Genomic DNA, 20954 nt, shown 5'->3' with positions numbered 1-20954 from the left:
TTTCTATAAATACCATACACAGCTTTTTCTTCTTTTCCCTAAACTTTTTTGACAAAGATTTTTACGCCGGTTGTCGACCTGACACAACCTCATTAGTCGCCTCTTACGACTGGCAAAGGGGCCGTGGAAGTATTTTTATCCCCTATCCACAACGAAAAATATTCCCTGTGAATATTAAAATATTAAAAAAATATCAACTCAAAATATTTATATTATTACAAAACCAAAATAAAAAAAATAGTTTCTATAAAAGAAATGTATAACTTTCATTTGAAGTCCAAGAAAAAATAATGAAGTAGCGAAATAATAAATTGTCTGACTCAGCACCAAAAATGTAAGTGTAACAATACATTTAAAACACTTATTTGTGTTGAACTTTCTGCTTTTTAAAATTTGAATTCATAGTTTCTTCTACGTTTGTTCTTTTTAATATTGGGGTTTTGAAAGATCTATTACAATTTTGAGGTTTTGTATGAATAACTGTAGAAGACAATCCAGGTATTCCTTTTTTTATAACAATATTTGTTTTTTCAACGTGATGGTTAGGTGTTATAAAGGTTTTATCAATGTATTTAGATTTTTCATTTGACATTGGCATATTTGAAAAATTCTTAAGTGGCTGGTTTATTCTTTTAGAATCATCTGTTTTTTTATTAGGATTTTTTTGTTTAAAAATATTAAATGTTGTATCATCCTTTTTTCCAACTAAGTGTGAAGTTTGGGGATTTTCAACTTTTTTGTTAATTTTTAAGTTTTTAGAAATTGGTATTTTTGTTTTATCAACACTGTTTTGAAATGATGAATTTTTTATAACATTAATACTTGATTCATCATCGGATGTCAAATCAATAACTTCAGTGACAACTTGTTTACCAACATCTTTTAAAAATTTATATCTACTGAAACAGCTGAAAAAAACAATACTCTTAAAAAATATATATTATAAATTAGGGGGGGTTAATTAATAATTCAATTATTTTAAAACCGTTATATAAAAAAATTATTATTATAAAGGCTTATTTTTTATTATTATTATTATTTAACAAATTACTTGGTCATGGAATTATCCGTTTTGATTGAATTAATTTTATATAGATTATTTGTTCGTTTATTTCTATCATCGGGTATATCTTTCCCATCTTGTCGATAAATAAGCCATGATGGGTTAAACGTAATATAGTGATTCAAAAATGTTTCAAATTGTTTATCTTGAACTTCGATATCTTCTACTATTTTTTTATTAATTGTATTATCAAATTCTCTTTTTTCCGTTGCAAATGTTACACCATTGTACTTGAATTTAAACAATATTGTAGAGTAATCTGACCTTTGTCTTACTGTGCGATGAGGTCCTAAAAAAAATGGCAACGAACTCATCTCTTTATTATTATTATTACTTTTTATTTTGCGAAATTTGAATAAAAAATTAACTTAATTGTTTACACAAAATGATGTAACTAAAATATCAATAGCAGTAATTAATATCTGCAAATTACAGAAGCTTTTATATGAAAATAATGCCTATTATTTAAGCCAATATTTTATTAAATTAACAAAAATATTAGCCAATATTATAAAAAAAAATTCTAAATCATATAAAACTGAAATATAAACAAAAAAAATATATTTTTTAATAAAATTCTATTTGGTTCTAACAGTATACATATATGCATAAATGTTAATATATTTTACAGAAGAAAAATTATTAAAATTTAAACATTTTTTTGTCCTAACTATATTGCTGTTAATTTTTTGGGGGTTATATATTTCTGAAAAAAATACATGTAATTGCATTTTTTTAATGTGTGTAATTCTCAACATTTTGGGAAGGGCCCTTCAGTCCTGCTAGATTTCATGTATTACTAAAGGCATCTATTGTGAAATAATTATAATGTACTGATTAAGCATTATATTTTCTCTTGCTTATCATTGCAATTTTAGTAATATTGGTAACGATTCATATTATAAACTGTGAACGACCCCTGACTAAAATTGGCTAGTGAAAGGAACAGTAAGAAATATAAGAGAATGTAAGGGAAAAGTTGTTTTAATTACTTGTGCATTACTCATTTTATAAACTTTATTATATAGAATATAAGTTAAAATATAAGATATTTAACTTTTCTTTTTATTTGTTTTTAGTTCTTTTAGGTTCAGTATAAAGGTGTTAATGATTTTGTTTTACCATGATATGTTTTTTGATATTTGTCCATGGAAATTCTCAGCACTCATTAGACTGATTTTAATTATCAATATTTCTAAAAAATTCGAGTTTAATCTAATTGACTATATCACTGAAAATTGGAATAAAGAACCTCAATTTTAGGTATATAAAAAAATGTATCATAAATCGTTACCGTAAAAAATGGTATTTTCAAAATTGTTTTATGCATTTTAAAACTTTTATAATTTATAAAATTTTAGATGACTATTCTAGAAACAATAATCTTTCGTTTGGTATGCTTTGTATGATAATCCAATAAAAAAATCTAAATTCAAGTTTGAAGGAAACCTACGCATGTATAAAACTTTTTTTTCAACTCATTTTTTGAGATTATTTTAACTAATGTCAAATTAAACATTTAGATATGTATTATAATATTTAAAAAATCTCACGATTGTTCTACCATGAAAAATTGGCATTCAAAGTATAAATAATTACAATTTTTTCAAAAAAATATCTACTCTATTTAACCTATATTAAATTAACGATCTTAAATTTTACTACATTGTTTAAATTAAAAAATTGATTTCAACAATTGTTCTACTATAAAAAATGGTTATCGACATAAAAAATCGTGATTTAAAAAAACAAATTGAAATTTATTGTTCAGTAAATAATTTAACTAAACTTTAAAATTTAAATAAAATTTTAAAACAAAAATTGTGAAATACAAATATAGACATGATTGTAAAATGCAATAGATTCACAACGACGTGGTTTTTATGATAGTGAATTAATTACTGTCAGACATTATGTATAATTGTCACAACTATGCTATTGTGTGAGGTTTTTTTAAATAGAACCCTTTTATTTATATACATTTTTAACAACAATATTTCAAATATATTTAAATAAAATTATTTTATAGACTTCGTATAATGCAAACTGAAAAGATATGTAAAAGTGAATCATAAGAACAAATTAGTAAAATTATTATTATTTTTATAATTTATTAAAAAAACACGCGCAATATTACAACACGTCATAATCTACAAAACATTACTTGTATGATTGACCACTTTATAAAAAAATAAATAAATGTAATATTGAAAATGTTTTTTGTATTGTATTTTTCTCAATTTATCAATCTACATTAATTTCACTCTAAATTCATAAAAGTCGTGTAAAATATGTAGATTTTGAGATATTAACTATTGGCTATTAGCTATTCTGGTATAATCGCTTTGCCCGGACTTCCATTATATAATAAAGGTGTCAATTTTAATCTTTAAATGCTAATATACATATTTAACTCTTTTATTAGGTAATAATCGAATTGAGAAAAATTATTAGTATATAATATCTTTTGGACCAGTATTTCGGAAATTATTAACATTTTTATACCTAAAAAAGATTAGAGGTGTAGTTTGGAAGCGTATAATTTAAAAAATAACAAAACCTGTACCTCACTTCCTGTCATTACTTTCAATTTTCAATAACTTCCAAAATATAAATATGATTATATTATGTATATAGAGAAAACATATCAAAAAAATATATCCTAATGAAGACATTTTTATTATTATTTGTAAATAGCTCTAATTAACATACAAAATTTTCATTGTATTTGTAAATCCTATGCCTTGTTTATTTCCACACATTAACAGAATTAGATCTCCATTTTTTAGTATACCCTTTTTCTTACCAAAATTTATAGCGAAATTAGTACGAATTTCGATGTCAGTAGACCAATTTGTTTCATTGGAACCTGAAAAAAAAATAGTTATAGTTAAATACGTATACGAATAGAATATTTTTATAACAAAATAAAACAAAATTTAAATACTATGTAAAAATTCACAAATAACAGAACATTTAAATTTTTTATTCCTCAAACAGTTTATCTTCTTACTTAGATAACGAATTATAGTTAGATTGCGCCATACTGACAATTTTCTAGATGCTTTACTTAGCTTAGTGATAGCTATAATAGGACATCTTGGGCGATATCGTGCAATATTCCTTGCTGATAAGCCAGAAGTTGAAATAACAATAATTGCTGTAGCATTACATTTCAGTGATACTTCAACACACCCTATACTAATTGCCTGGGCTGGATCAATTTTCGGTTTTGACTGTATTTCAAAACAAAATTTTGTCATATCTGATAGATAGCAATAAGTTTTAAGAAAAAGTCAATAAATATGAATATTACCTTGTGATTAAGCTCATTAAATAGATGTTGTTCCCAAATAGCGGATTCTCCTTGACGGCAAATAAATGATAAATAATGTAAACAGAATACTTGATAATTTGTACGAAGAGTGACATCTAAATAAATAGCATCGGTTCCATCGAGTACAGTATTGATAACATTATTCACTTCGGCATTAGAAGGTATCGTAGTAAATTCCATTGAAGACAAAAAAGCGCCATGCGTTACAGCAGCTTTTCCCATCTATACTCAAAACATACTACTATAAATTTTAGTTAATTAACTCTAAATTAAAGGTAAACAAAATTTTTGAAATACTGTCATATATTCGAATAATATTTTTCAAGATATTAAATGTTTAAAGCTATTTATTTTTTGTTAACAAATATGTCAGACCATTCTTGAAAATGTCTTACAAATGTTTTCCTTTAGCAGGATATATCTAATACACATTTTAAAAACATACTTTAGTATTTTATTTTCAAATTTAACCCTCAAAATTTGATAATAAAAATTTTTAATTAAAATTTTAAATTATGTTTACAAATAACTTTATAAAAAAAAAAAAAATTTTTATAAACATTTTAATATTTTGAATATTTTTTAAGGCAATCGCTCTAATAATAATTTCTGGTCACACTGCAAATAATTTTTTTAACGTTACTATATTGCACTTGGATAATATTATTTTTTGAGCAATGAATATTTTTTCATGTCCAATTTCCATGGACAAATTTGGTAGGTCTAAAAAAATGCCATCGGCGTTTGGTATAATTTCATTGATGTTATCAAATCCTACACTATTATCAATTTTGGCGTAAAGATCAATGTCCTGTCCTTTTTCACAGCCTAGGTAGAAAATAAAAAACAATTAACGTAATATGTAATAGTCTTATCAAATAAATATGTGCAAATAGGGCACTATTGCTCACGGACAAAATCTTTAACTCTATTGATAAAAGCAGCATTTCTAACACCTGGAATCAATATCACGTCAACTTTTTGTCGAATACCTATTCTTATGCGATTTTCGTCTTCCTCAGTTAATAGCGTTGGAATAGGAATTCCTGGAATAAGCACAACTCTTTTAGAACCAATAAGTCCACCTCGTTTGATTTTACATTGTAACTCCTCAGTCTCTAGAAAAAAATTCAGTATTAGTTCAAATGGTAACATCAAATATTTCACCCAACCACCCCGACCTCACCCACTTTGGTCACAATCAATTCAATCTTTCCATAGTCTAAAAATATAGGATCATTTTCCTTGATTTGTTTAATATCAGTGTTTATATAAATACGTTCAGGAGTGCATTTATCTTTATATTCCTCATCGTTTGTAATATACACATAGTTGTTGGTCGGTAGCTCTAATGTCGTCTGATTTACCTTAATATCATACACAAAAATTGTTAGTGACCAAAATTAATAGTTCAAATAATTCATTTATTAATATTTCAAAATATTTCATTTATTAATAATTCAAAAATCGGTTTGTGTTACTTTTGTCCTAATTATAGATCCCGTAATTATTTGATTCCCTTCCAGATTAAGTACAATTGCTAAAGAATACGGTATTTGATTATTTTTGACGCTGTACTTAAAAACACCCTGGCGAATTTCGTAGATCATTTTTTGACATTCTTCATTAGATAATTCATTGAATCCTACCATTACCATTGAAACTCCTTTTTCACAGAATTGTGAAATCAAATCCTGAGTAATGTTGGGTGCTAGATAAATATTCAACCAAATTTTAAAAAGAACTGCATTTATAGGAATTAATTTATCAGTTTAGAAAGAGTCAAAGCAATTTTTTTTTCCATTAGGACAATTTTGAAGATATTATAAGTTGAGATTGTTCTATTATTATAGTGCTACAACCTTTATAACATTTTATCAATTAAATCATTCATCAAATGTTCATAGTTTAACTTTTTCTTTTTAAGAAACGTCTGATTTTAATAAATTTAAGTATAAAAGAATTAATTTCGGAGCATTTATTCATCTAGCGTCAACAATTTAAAATATTACAAAATATTAAATGAGTATAAATAAAGGAAAACAAGGGAATGGTGCGTACGGAGTAATGACGCGCATCTTAATATCTCGCCATGAACCAGTATTTTTTAGGCTTAGGTTATAAGAAACAAAAATAATCATTTGACACAGTTTATAATGTGCACACAATTTAACAACAGTATTACCATTAATTTATTATAAACAAACAAAAAAATAAGGAAAATGATATTTTCTGAAAAAAATATTTTAACTGATATTCTATCTGTATCACAAATGATTGCAAAGAAGTTAGTAACTAAATAAATTTAGGTTTGAATACTTTTAAAATTAAAAAAAGCTAACAATAAGGATTTTTCTTATATGCGTGCTATCCCCACAAGTTGTTCAATAATCCTGTAATTTTTATAAATTATCATTGATTATCAACAAATATTTGACACATGTTTAACTTACGAACAGCACAGGCCAACGTAGTTAGAGTATGAGTATGCGAAGAATTCAAATTTAAGTTTAAATTACTCATGTGATCCAGATAATTACTTTCAAATACAGACTTTATTTGCATGTTTTCATTATCACAATAAGGCTAAATAATAATTTTGTTAAAAATTGTATGTCAATTAATTTTATTTATGTAATTATAAACTGACCGTGAAAATTTTAGCATGTTCTCGAACACTTAATTTTTCTGTATTAATCATTTTTAACCCGTTATTTGTGTATGAGAACAATTAAAAGTATTTCATAAATGATAAATCAAAAAAAATTTTCTTGAATATTTTCAAAAATAAATTGAACTCGTTTCTTAGTAATAATTTCCTTAAAAAAACAATAATTTATTTTTTTATCATTAAAATAGTGGTTTGAAATATGTTTTATAATAATACATAGTAATAATTAGGGACACTTAACAGCTTATTCAATTATGTAAAATAGTTAAGAACAGGAGTANTAAAAATAAAGTGTTTTTATTCAAAGTTTAAAATATCGTAAGCTACCGATCAATAGTTTTTTTTATTTTCAAGTTTAATTTTGTTTTCTAATATTGAAAAATAGTATTAAATTATCTCTTTTAATAATCGTGTAGCTATCAATTGTTGCGATATTAACACTGTTAATAGATGTACGCATTTGTAATCATTCTTATATTTTGGATATGCATATATCCGTAGGAACATTTTTCTATCAACTCCAAAATATAACTATATTTTTATTTTCATCATAGGAGGATTCTATTTCTTATATTTTCTTCTGCGAGAATGTCCATATTCTGCATATTACACACAAAATATGATAAAAAAAATGGAAATATATTTTCAGCTGATTACTCTCATTAATAATTACATATCGTTTATTATACAAATCGAAATACCAGAAAATTCAAATATAATTTTGAAATGACTTTACTGTGCAAACTTACATCATAATTTATGTATATTATATTTCCTTATGATTAAATAGTAATTTATCAAAATAAAATGTTTATAAATAAAATCGGTATGATGATCAAAATTTAATAAGTTTTTGTTTCAATTTTACTTTATTGCGAAAAACTTAGCAATTTAATTAATTCTTTGCTATATATATATAAGAATATATAACTGTATTCGAAGTATTTATTTGAAATTGTATAGAAATTAAATTATTTTCTAAAAAAATATTTTTATTTTATTTATAGCTGGTATTTAAAAAAAAATTAATCTACTTCATAATAAAGTAAAATTAAAACTATATTAATAATATTTTTAATATAGTTTTAATTTTACTTAATTAACTAGCCACAAGTGATCAATTTTTATTATAAATAAATATAGTATATTATAAAAAATTAATACCAATATATTAAGCATTTTTTTTAAGTCGGGGGGTGTCTAGACATGGAGGACACCCCCCAAAATACGCCACTGAACAGAAAAAATGTAATTTTTGAACATACAGTTTAATAGAATATTTATATTTATAGATTTTTGTCAACAAACGGCTTACTTACCGTCTGTCGGATATAATATGAAGGTTTACCTTAGATCTGATGGTATTTCAAATCTATAAACCGGTATTCGGTATTAACTTGAATACCGATTTTAATATACCGAACATTTCGGTATATGCGGTAAATACCATTTGTTTGGTAATTATCGATAGTTATAATTTAATTTATATTTATGTTGATCAGTTATTACTGTTAATTTCATATAATTTTATGATCATCGTGTCGTTTTACAATTATGTTTTTACCAGTTTTTAACGAATGACTATCAAGAATTTTAAAAAAAGTCTGGTGTTTTGGTTAAATTATTCAGAAACACACGTTATATAACTTATTACAATAATTAAATGATAATCTACAAATGAATACATTAAATCAATTAGAATATAAAAATACAAAAAATATCGGTAAAAGATTAATATTTACACTCGGGAAACACCATTAACACCTAATTTCGGTTTTATCATTATTTCGATTATCATCAAAAATACCAAAAAAAGTTAATAATAAGTACANTCTCAATTTTAAATGATTACACAAAGATAGCCATTTTTCGTATGTATTAAAACTAAACATGAAAATTTTTTTAATTATATTACAAATTATATGACGGAAGTCCGATACTTATCAAGATTTCTGAGTGAATCTGGTTTGAGAGATATATTTTTAGAATCTTTGGTCATTTTTAACAATTCTTCATCATTTTCTATGGCTTGCTTCTTATTTTTTAGATCTTCTTCGACAATGATGCGTAAATTTTCTAACTTGTTAATTTGCTCCCATGCATTTTGACATATTTCAGTTAAATTTCTTTTTAAAGATTCCAATATATGCTGTTCCTAAAAAATGTTAACATTTGTTTCCTCTTAAATAAACGCACTACGACTAAATACACTTTTCAATTCAATGTCAGCAATATCATAACATAAATCGGCACCTCCTCTTTCATCTCTTATGCTTAAACAATGATTTGTAACACTAAAGTTTAAATTTAAAAACTCCAGTGTTTTTTCCCCGAGTGATTTCTCATTTTTCATATCATCTATTTCTTTTAACAACTTTTTATGTAATTTTTCAATTAAATCTCTCCATTTTATTATTTCTTTTTGTCTAAAAAAGCAAAAAACATTTTTACTTAGGTCTTAATTTTACTTTAAAATTCTTACCTATTTATAATTGATGAATTGGTATGATTTGTATGCCATGTTGTTGTTATATTAGCGTTGTTTCTTAACTTATATGAATCGTTTTGCAGTTGGAAGGCATTACGTCTCAACGTATCACAATTTTCCTTAATCTCAGTAACTTTATAGTACCAATTCGAACCAGAAACTTTTGGAACAGGTTTTTCAAAAGTAACTATTGACATTTTATCAAATCTGATATAAATGTTTATTTTTTAAATAGTATGACTTTTAAAATTTCAATCTTTCTAATTTTTAATAATCCTAATACTAAAAAAAAATTATTATTATTTCCGTCAAATATTTATAAAATTACATTTATAACTAGTCGCTATAACAACTGTAAATACTTAAATTTTTTTCAATTATTAAAAATTTCAACTATAACAAATTTTTTATGGAAATAATATACAAGATCATGTTTAGACATAGATGAAGTTTAGCTCCCATACGATTTTTATTTTTTAGCAACGTGGGCTTTTAGATTCCCCGGTTTACCAGTGTCGCAAAAGCATCCTTAGACTGATCACGGCCAACGCGTACGTCTCTCTGTTATGCCTTTGACCAAGAACCCATCCGGGTTCAAGGCCGCAGGACTGCTGAAGTCTCCAACCTGTTCAACCAGAAGCCTGGAATAGGGATATGGAGATGCAGCTTTAGGGGCAAACTCGAACAGATAACAAGTTTATCCGTTTGGTATACATTAAAATGTTATAACTTTCTAACTGTTTTTAACCAATATTTCATGTTTGCGTATTCGTAATCAGTATAAAAAAAACCACCAAATCATATGGAAATTAATTTGTATTTACTACCGTGTTTGTATTTCTTATAGTCCTGTAGAAAATTATCTCCCTAAATATTACAAATTTAATTTAATTAGATATGTTAAATATGTAACAAAAGTTCAATAACAGAATCGGAATGTTAAATATGATTACATAGTATTCATAGTCAGTACACATCACTGAACTAAATATCCTTTAATACCTATAACAATACACAACTGAAAATATACGAACTTGTTTAATATAAAAATCGTAAAACTTATGAACGTTGAATGAAAAAATAGCTTTTAACCCGTTATAACTTGATTGATTTATAATAAAAAAAGTAAAAATCAATAATATACAAAACACTCAATTTAAAAGTATACGACAGCACATACAAAGTAATTGCTTTTGAAAACTTATGTGAAAATATTAACATTGTCAAATTTGATCTTGTTTTTAAAACGGTCCATTTGGCTAATTGAATAATGTTTTGATTATAACACTGTCCGTAATATTGATTGCCCAAGACAAAACGTTTTTTACCTTATTTGGTTGTAAACACAAGACACAACGGGAATGAGCACCTGAAGCGACGATAATTAAACTAGATGAAAACAGCGATAAGCGTACGGCAGTGACTGGGTCAAGGCGTTGATCGCTATCCGACCGCCTGTTTTGGATATCGCAGTTTTATAACACGGTGACGGTGCACATGATTCTGACTGATGACGACGACCGACAACGACCATCGTCACGGCCAAAACCGTACACATTATTTTTAGCATTAGTACACTTAGTCGCACGACGTTAGTCCCTTTTCTCGTTCAGTTTCTTCTCAAAACATTCAACGAAACGACCGCACTTATTACATTAAAGGACATTTTTATCACTTCGGTTTAATTCAAGTGCCGAATACATCTTGCGGTTGATCGTTAATTATTGTACTGATATATCAATCTAAGTAACAGTAAAAAACAGTGTTGCAGTAATCTTTCAAAGGTTCGCGATTGGTTTGAGTAGTTATTAGGTGTGTTTTTAAACATTTAATCAAACGTTTTTTCCTTCTTGAAAGAAAGATTTCTTAAGCCCAAAGATTTTTTGGTGTTCAAAATTAGAATCATTTATCGGAGAAAAATTATATAAAGCAGGTAATTTTTTTTATTTTACTTACAACTAGATTACGGAAAACAACGTGCATTCGAATGCACTGATGATGTAATGACCCTGTAAATGCATTAGAACGTTTCTATTTTTCACTTTTCTATTTCTTATCTTTAGTTTTTCCATATAACAAAAAAATACCCAGTATGTTTATGTAAAATAAATTTTAAAATAACGGTCAACTTTAATGGATTATTTATTGGACTATTTTTGAGCACGCTTATTTTAAATATTTAGTTCATTCAATATTCGTTAATACAAATTGGTCTGTATTTTAAAAGATATTTCAAAAGATTCTAAATTTCAAGTGCAAATTGTAAACCGCCGTGTAATATCAGTAAATATATACTGAATATCATCAACACGATATTTTTAAAACATATTTAAATCTTTATTTATTTTTTTTTTGAGAATTTAAGCTACTTTACCCTTTAATAATTTAACTCATTAGTTATTTCACTGATAGCAAAATTTGCTACTGGGAATTTCTTAAAAATAATTAATTAATTATTTCTCATTATTTCACATAATTATACAGTGCTATTATAAGTGTAACTACTATCTGAATTTAATAAGTTATTTAAATGCGTGTTTGCCTATTAGTTATTAGATAATGATTAACACTTTATTTCATTTAATGAATCCTCAAATTTTTTTTTTTTTTGTAGAGTAACTTAAACAGAATGACGCGCATTTTTTTAATACGTTTTTAAAGAGAACGAAAAAGTTTTAAGCTAATAAGAATTTACTTTTTCTTATTTGAAAAATTATTGACAATTTAATTTACCAGCTACAGTTTGATTTTTGCTAACTTAGTATCAATAATAGAACATGATTATAAGTAATTATACATGTGACTTTCTCTTACCCTATGATTGAGGCAAAAAGCGTATCTAATGGGGTAAATTAGCGCTTATTTAATAAACTTATAAATATGTATATTAATTAAAAGAATAGATATTAACATTACTTCATAATAATTTAAACATTATCTTTTGTTTCTAAACAATAACTATTTAACTAGGTAACTGAAATTAGTTTATGTAATATACGTATATGAAAATAAAAAAAAGTGGAAAGCCAAACAAGCTGTTAAAAAGTATAATTTACTACTTTTGTATTAACCAAATATCAAAACCAAAATAATGAATTTTATACTTTATCTCATTTTGGCTCTAAAACTTCATCGAAATATTTTGTTATGATATTTAGTTAAAGGAACGCTTACGATATACAAAATATATTGACTAGAAATTAAATATTAAACGATAGTTCATTTTGTCCCTCTCGCTATTATTACTGAAGTTACTTTAAACACAAAATATGTCGTGTTTGAATTACATGCCGTATTTATACATTTTTTTTACTAAACAATACTGCAACGATGCCCCAACCTCCATATTGGCCAGACATGACTCCGTATGACTTTTTTCTATTTCCAAAAATAAAAAGAACTTTAAAGGGCCGTTGTTTTACAAGCATAGATGACATTAAAAGCGCATCGCTGCATGAGCTGAAGGCTATCCCAAAGATCAAGTTTGAGAAGTGTTTTGAGGATTGGAAGAAGCGTTGGCACGAGTGCATAATATCAAATGGGAACTTTTTTCAGTGCGACAACATTAATGTAGGCGAATAAATAAATATTTTTGTCGAAAAACGAAAATTGCCGATATTTTCTGATTACACCTCGTTTATAACTTATATCACTTGTTCATGAATATTATTTTTAATAGCACGCTAAGTGTACTCATATTTGTTAAAAAACTAATATTATATTATTGTATTTAACTTTATGAATTTCTTATAATTAAACGCAATACTAAATATCAAGTGCCTATATAAAACTTTATGATTGACAGTGATATCTAATTTAAAAATTCAATTAAATAACACAACAGTAATTACGTGTATACATTTATTACGCGGCTTTAAAACCACGTGAATGTCTTACCGATTTGCATAATATGATGTTCAATTGTAGAACGTACATTTTCAAATGTAAACATTAAAACCCACACTCTCGTTTGTTTAACAGTGACACAAATTAACATATTAACACTTTGTCGCTAAATGCACTTGCCAGGTGTACATACAGAGTACTTGTAATTCATGTTTTCGATAGCATAAGTATTTTATTTTTGAAATTGTATCACGGATATAAAGTCATCGGAAACAATCGTCTAATGATCCGTTAAAGGAAATAGATTAGCCGGTCCTAATCCTTGCCGTACACGGTAATGCATTTATTTAATAATCCATATCGAGTGCCATACTCAACAGCTACAATAATTATCATTACATCATCTTCAACTGTGTTCCCATATAAGGCGCTAATATACTTCCCAAGAATTATACCACTCAATAGATTTTTACAAATATGGTTACATATTCGCCAGCCAATGGCATTACTATACTCAAACGGCATAAATTATGTGCACAAATCAAGGGAACTTATGTGTAACGCATCAAATTAACTACGACATATTACTCATAATAAACACTTCGCATGGTCACTAGATTGCAATCGAGGTAATTCGGCGAATCAACAATATTGCAGAAATATGAAACTGAAACACAATATCTTACAACAAAATATGTGTACATAACAAGTGTTTATAATTGAGAAATACACGCACAAAATTAAAATTAGTTAACATTTTTAATACATAGATATATTTATCAAATTTTTTTTTTTAGAGTTAAATTAATTTTTTAAATACTGTAAATAATTTATTACAATTATTTTGATTTTAATCATGACAAATTTGGGGGATTGTCTATCTCAAAATCTCCACTTACTATTATAGTACTTAAACGCTAAATAAAAAACACATATTTTAAAATTATGAAGTTGTACAACCAAAGATATAATAATATGTGTTATAATAATTATTATAATAAATTTTTAAACTTATTAATAAGTTTATATATTAAACTAACGTCGTTACTGCTCCAATCTAGGTCCTCATTTTAATCATAAATTGAAATCGAACAAATAAAAAAAAATGTTAAGCATTTCACAACAGAAACCTATTTAGGGAGGCATGTTAAATTTGACTTGGTCGGATTTTGATGCCGACGTTTTAGTATTCGGCATCCCTTCCCAAAAATGCTATATAATAACTAAGCTTTTAATTGACAAATAATTGTTTTTCTTTTTTAAGGAATAGATGAACACCTCTTGAAACAATGATGAATTATATCTCGTTTTAAAAATTAATTTATTGTAAGATATCAATAGTGGTGTATTCTTAAGAAATGTTATACATTTAAGCAATGAATATCATTTGATATTTTGTCTACTAGATAAAACTTAGAGATTCATGGAATATTTTTAATGATTTATCAGAAGATAAAATAGAATGACCCGAAATATCGACTTGATTAATTATTAGAATGACCAGAAATTTGGCAACTAATATGAAAATAAAATTTTTTTTTTAATTATTAGAGGGGAATTATATTTTAGAAAAGTTAGGATTATGTCGATTAATAATAAAAAAAATTGAATCCTAAGTTTTAAATCATAAGTTTTTGACACATAATTTTTGTTTTAAAACGAAAAATACCTCAGAATTAATTTTTTAATGCAATAAAATGATAATACAAATTTGAATTATTTTATTTATTAAAAATACATCTGTTAATATATTATAAAATTTAATTTAAAATGATCAAAAATATTTTTCTGCACTCGATTTAGAAAATAAATCGAGTATACAGAGTTCAAATATTAAAAAAAAAAAAAAATGAAATTTTACATCCTTCATTTAACACATAGTAATGAAAAAAGTTAAATTAGACTAAATTAAAAAAGACTAATTACATCAGGTATAACAAGCAATTATTTATAATAATAAATAAAAAAACTACATTACAGGATATCAATTATTTATTTAAATTAAAATTTAGTTTTGAAATTAATAATAATATATGTTTAGGTAAAAGGTAATGAAAATAATAGTAAAATTGTTTATCATGAGTTATTAGATTTGTTCATTTTTTTTATAGTATTGGTTATTTTATGTAAATTTCTATTCTTTACTTAGTGTAAATGAAAACATATATTCAGTATCAAATAAAATTTTAAATTAAAATTTTAAACTGCTTCATAATTATAACAACTATTTCTGTTAAAAAAATAATAACATCAATAATGTAGTAAGAGTAGTTCTTGAATAATTAACTAAACCGACATAATTAACAAAATACATTTGATTAATTCAATATGTTTAAAATACTAATGTATGTTAAATAACGAATAGAAAAATAAGACAGTCTAGAAAGTCTAATAATAGCAATAATTTTAGTTTATTTTAGCGACATATTCAAACAACCGTTTTCAGCAGATGGGAAAAATATTTTAAAACCGTAGACAAATTTATTGGTTATTTTTAATTCGATGAACAGATATTTGAGAAAATTAATACTAAAGTCAAATAGTATGAGCGACAAATTCAAGAAAAAGATTAATTCATAAGAAAACTGGCATCGTAGCATGATAAGCGTTAAGAACGTTTTGAACACTCTGTTCCTTTTAATTATAAACACTTATCAAAAAAATGTTACCAGTTTACTTATTCATTACTGTACTGCTAGTCACAAGAGAACGCAATTGACTACTGTATAAGATTGAGCCTTCTATCGAACTGTTTGGCCGTCAAGTTGCGTTCTTTCGTGACCCGCAGTATATTCACTGTGCTATACATTTATGACAATTGAATTTTGTTCACTCGGTTATTTGAATTTATCGGTCTTACCACTTGACTCGATTGACTTCAATATTTGTTTTTTTCAAATAAAAACCGTTGAATTAAAAATGATTAATGAAATTATCGCCAATTTGTTGTGTAGTTTTCAATTTGTTATTCTAATATTATTGGTGATCGGGTAACTAATTTTGGCATTTCTCGACCGCACTGTTTCACCCGACAAGGTATAAAAATACTAATAAAATCCGAATTATTGGTCCAAACGTTTTTATCGACCAGTCACTTTCTTAATTAGACAATTTTTTATTTTATAATTTAGTTTAATATGCTTAAAAAAAATGTTGGTACCCTTATAACGGATAAGTAGGTCCACATTTGGGGAGGGGAAGTGTTACCCTTTACCTTCGGCGACGATTTCTTACAAAACCACATGATATTACGTAAAATTTGTTTATCTAATAATTGCAATTGTTGTATTTTACTCATAACCGAAAAAAATATTCCATTTTCGCGTTTCTACAAACTATGACTTTTTTTTACTCAAAGGGGAGCAAAAAAAATTTGGCAAGGGGTAACGAAATGTTCAAATGTGGATGGAATATATTTAAAAAGTATTTAATCACTTGCAGTAAATTTAGTAAATATACAAACATCGTTTGGAAAATTAATTTTCCTCTCGTCATCATCTTACAGACTTTTAAGTATGATTAAATTCATACTTAAAAATCTATAAGACAATAACAACTCAATAGGGAAATTAATTTTTTCCAAACGATGTCTGAATATTGACTGGACTCACTGTATAAATCGAAAAATAAATATTAGTAAACAAAACCAAAAAAATATATTTTCAAAATGTTTGTTATTTTAGGAGAAATTTAATGGTCAATTATAAATCTATTTAAATAAAATATTTAAACATTTTTTAGTAATATTTCACTGGATTTTTATTTAACAGTTTTATATATTTATTAAGTTCACAGCTTAATATGTATTAGTGCAACAATATGTATTAATTAAAAGACTACATATGGAGTATCCAGGACACTATTAGGAATGTGTGAAACAATTCTTTTAACGTGTTTTTGCGACTATTTTTTATGTATTCTAATTACAAATAAAACACTTAAATCATAATAATATGTATGTGGGCCCACTGCTAAATCCGGTGTTGAAAGTACCACTAATATATATAATGGCTAAAATATAAATGACAACGCTTAAAACTTTTTAAAACTTAAAACCAATTTTCATTTCGTTGATTATTTTCAACGAAAAAATGGGAAAAAATGGAACGCGGTTAAAGTATATGTACAACAGTAAGAGCTGCATTCACTGGCATTTTTTATTCACTGTATGTATTAAATGCGTGTAACCCAATGGGTACTCGTCCTAAAATTGTACATTTTGGTAGAGATTTTGCATTTAAGCGCACCGTGTACCATCACATACACACACCTCTTCTGACCTAAAGTCCTGGACATCACTTTGTTTTGAATAAGAAAACGCGATTGACATATCAATGATTTTATCGTATATTTCATTAATCCGACCTAATTGAATAATTTTCTGTTTATGTTTGATTTTAGTATTTATTATTATTACAGGTGTAGCGGATCACACAGAGGGCGCAGCAGCGGCTGTAGCAACCGCATCGGTCACACTACCGGTCAGCTGTTTGTCGTTCGCGTCGCCTGAATAAACCGGTATGTCGGCGGCGGCGGCTGAGCCACCTGTTGCGACGGCACAGCAGTACGTCAGTGTTGATAGTGCCGGCGCTGCGGTGGACGGTAACATCGTTGACGATATGGAACCCGCCCCGGAAGAACGCGATTTGGCCGAAGACGCCCGGTGGAAACTAATTCAAAGGAATACCTTTACGCGATGGGCCAACGAACATTTGCGGTCCGTCGATATGTTTATCGACAATTTAGAAACCGATCTTAGTGACGGTCTTCGGTTAATAGCCCTCGTCGAAGTTTTGAGCGGCAAACGGTTACCATACGGTTACAGTAAAAAGCCGGCGTTCCGATCACAGCGGTTGGAGAACGTGTCGGTTGTATTGAAATTTTTGGAAGAAGACGAACACATAAAATTAGTCAATATTGGTGAGATAATAATTGTTTTGAATTGAGCGAAAAATGTGCCCTCGAAAACGAATTTAACTAGCTGCGAGTACGTTAGGGACATTTAAAGTTTTATTATCCTGTGGTTAACATCTTTTTATGGCCCATTAAACTAGTATGACAGGTATATTTTTATGAATTCTTTTAATCAACATAACGTTTCATACTATCGTGCAAATTAGTACGTAAAATCGATGAAAAAAAATATTATATACAAATAAAATATTGCATATCGTTGAAATTTTAACCTGTCAATATTATAGAAATTATCATAAAAAACAGTAAAATCTATTCAATTCTTTCAGTATAAATTATTATTCAGTGGAGTTATATAGCTTTTTTACGAACCAAAATTTCATTAAACACCGCCTTAAGCAATATTTAATAACACCATATTTTCACCGTAAAAGAAGTTCAAAGAATAAGAACCTTTAAAAAAACCTGATTTATAGTCACGCCCACACGTGCATAAATGAGATCGTTCCTTAATGTTTTGACGGAAAAATAATCATTTGTTATAATATTTCGGAATTTGGAAATATCTTCCAAAGTTTCTCTTAAATATTTTTAGTAAACGTCTGTATATTCAGTTTGATTATAAATTATTTTATAAAATCTTTAAAAAAATTAAATATTGACTAAAAGTGGTCATTTACAGACTATTGCAAAGTATAATTTATTTACTAGCAACATTTTTTTGGTACTTTTTATTATAGCTTTTAACAAATATATATTTTTATCTCAACACTTAACAAAAATGAACAATTATTTTGAATATATTTTTTATTTACTTTTGTTTTAAAAATAGAAAAATTGCAATATTTTTTTGTAATTAAATTTATAAATATTCTGTACATTTAATGTATTACAGTATAAAAAAAATTTAATTCAGTCACCAAAAAATATAATAATTTTATAGTCAGCCAAAAAGACTTTTTACATTTAAAGTTGACCTTATCGAATGTTTAAGTCAGTCGGTCGGTCAAATAGCTTAGTTGCATCCTTAAAAAATGACTTCGCTACGACCCAAGACTATAAGTCCCTTTAACTTGCCCGTTTCATCAATTTATTCGTCTCTGCCCTGGTCCATATGAGCTTTTAAAGAACGGTCACATAACAATTGAATTTCATCCAAAATATAGTATAACCTACACAATTTTACCAAATGTTTTATTTAGTTGAATTTTTTTTTTTTGATGTCCACTCATGAAAATCGGACAAACACAGATTTGTTTGTTAAATAAAAAAAATAATAGCAAAACCGTTAAAAAAACTGTTTTCGATAAAAATTTAAAACGATGACAAAAATTAGTGAATAATTAGGACGACCAATACATTAAAATTTTGACCCGTGCTCGACAACTGTCAACGGAATCTGCTGATGTCACCGTGTTATTCATTACACGCTCCTCTACCCGTAACTGGTGCACGTTGCCGTGTCCGTTTACACTTGTTCGTTAAAACGGCACACATGCACAACAACAATGTAAAAGCACATAACCGGTATTTGTTGTATTTTTCCAAAAACGGTTCATATTATGTCGATATACCATTCTGTTGAAATATAATGTAAAGTATACTTCATAGGATACCTCTATACTAGATAGAAGGTGGCTGACCTTGGTACTTAGACGATCCCAGTAGGGTTTTTGCAAATAAAACGGAGATAGACGGGCACATGAAATGCATTGATAAAGAGGCAAATTATAATTTGCCGCCTTAGGGAAATCATTCATGGTTATAAATGATTGCCCTCTATTTTCGTTTTTACTCGTGTACATAATTTCAATTAAGGTGACAACATTTATCCAGTAATGTTGAGATTTATCTCGTTAGTATTCTTTCAAGTACAAAAACGTGATACTAACCACGTCGTTTTGCTATAAAAGAACTGTACTTAAACGGTAGACTGCAAACGCATTCTTACATGCATATTTCTATTGAGCGACGTCAGTATGTTGTATTTGTCCCCTTTGCAAAAATACAACATTTATAACTGCTTGTAAAAGTCATTACCTGCTTTTCGAGTAACCCGTTCAGAAAAAAACCTGGTGCAATAATTGTTTGCTTGTTGTGTCGTCAATAACAAAGCAATACTTTTGAATAGAGATCTTTGCGCAGCGGTATATGGAATGTTACACAATTAGTACTCCTAATTATAGAAGTTAGTACATTTAAAATTAATGATGTATATCATTAAAAAGTATCTATGAAATATATAATGTACATTATTGTTTGAGAACATATTTCATTAGTATTTTGATTTTGCAGAAACATTTCAGAAACAAAAAATTCACTCTAACACACTTTCACACGTATCAGGCCCATGTATCATTGTTAGACATTGACACTTAATAATTCGTTTTAACATAAATTACTTACAGCAAAGTACGAATTTTATCAGTATATGTCTACTCAATTTGATATTTTGCTGAAATATATTCGGTACAATATTTTTTCCATTTTTAAGTTTAAGAGGAAATGTTTTACTTTAAAATAGAGCACATATAAAGATAAAATTGAGATATGTTCGCTACTTTTGATTCCCATAATGATATAAGTAGAATCCGACGCCTAGTTCAGTACCAATACACACTGATGATTTATTATT

At 26.9% G+C, this 20954-nt stretch overlaps 3 protein-coding genes across 7 annotated transcripts in view; 1 reads left to right on the top strand and 2 right to left on the bottom strand.

Annotated features, from left to right (window-relative positions):
- Window positions 1-110: 110 nt before the first annotated feature.
- Window positions 111-7144, bottom strand: LOC126897622 (pyruvate kinase-like). Of its 4 annotated transcripts, none has more exons than XM_050671355.1 (11): window positions 7051-7144; window positions 6854-6986; window positions 5882-6111; window positions 5587-5767; window positions 5312-5518; window positions 5044-5228; window positions 4380-4622; window positions 4011-4299; window positions 3776-3932; window positions 1052-1352; window positions 111-908 (listed from the first exon to the last, which is right to left on the bottom strand). In XM_050671355.1, the coding sequence occupies exons 1-10, from the start codon at window positions 7099-7101 to the stop codon at window positions 1301-1303; spliced, it is 1728 nt and encodes a 575-aa protein (XP_050527312.1). In that variant the 5' UTR covers window positions 7102-7144; the 3' UTR covers window positions 111-908; window positions 1052-1300. The 4 variants fall into 4 exon arrangements, with proteins under 4 accessions (XP_050527312.1, XP_050527314.1, XP_050527315.1 ...); XM_050671357.1 differs by having other exon boundaries at window positions 4077-4299; XM_050671358.1 differs by lacking the exons at window positions 6854-6986; window positions 7051-7144 and adding an exon at window positions 6263-6486.
- A 1665-nt stretch (window positions 7145-8809) lies between these two features.
- LOC126898177 (tektin-2-like) lies at window positions 8810-13790 on the bottom strand. The gene is made up of 6 exons (XM_050672118.1): window positions 13457-13790; window positions 9554-9746; window positions 9281-9497; window positions 9012-9226; window positions 8879-8955; window positions 8810-8835 (listed from the first exon to the last, which is right to left on the bottom strand). The coding sequence occupies exons 1-6, from the start codon at window positions 13554-13556 to the stop codon at window positions 8810-8812; spliced, it is 828 nt and encodes a 275-aa protein (XP_050528075.1). The 5' UTR covers window positions 13557-13790.
- Window positions 11143-20954, top strand: part of LOC126899940 (filamin-A) — a 45245-nt gene continuing 35433 nt past the window's right edge. The window contains exons 1-2 of one of the 2 annotated variants that reach the window (XM_050675232.1): window positions 11143-11492; window positions 17825-18325. In XM_050675232.1, coding sequence (XP_050531189.1) covers window positions 17926-18325 — 400 coding nt within the window. In that variant the 5' untranslated portion in view covers window positions 11143-11492; window positions 17825-17925. The remainder of the gene's footprint in view (window positions 11493-17824; window positions 18326-20954) is intronic. The other variant, XM_050675233.1, reaches the window with a different exon arrangement.

This window comes from Daktulosphaira vitifoliae, unplaced genomic scaffold, assembly GCF_025091365.1.
Source record: "Daktulosphaira vitifoliae isolate Bord-2020 unplaced genomic scaffold, ASM2509136v1 Scaffold_2, whole genome shotgun sequence".
Taxonomy (NCBI): domain Eukaryota; kingdom Metazoa; phylum Arthropoda; class Insecta; order Hemiptera; family Phylloxeridae; genus Daktulosphaira; species Daktulosphaira vitifoliae.
This window is presented reverse-complemented; position numbering and strand designations above follow the sequence as displayed.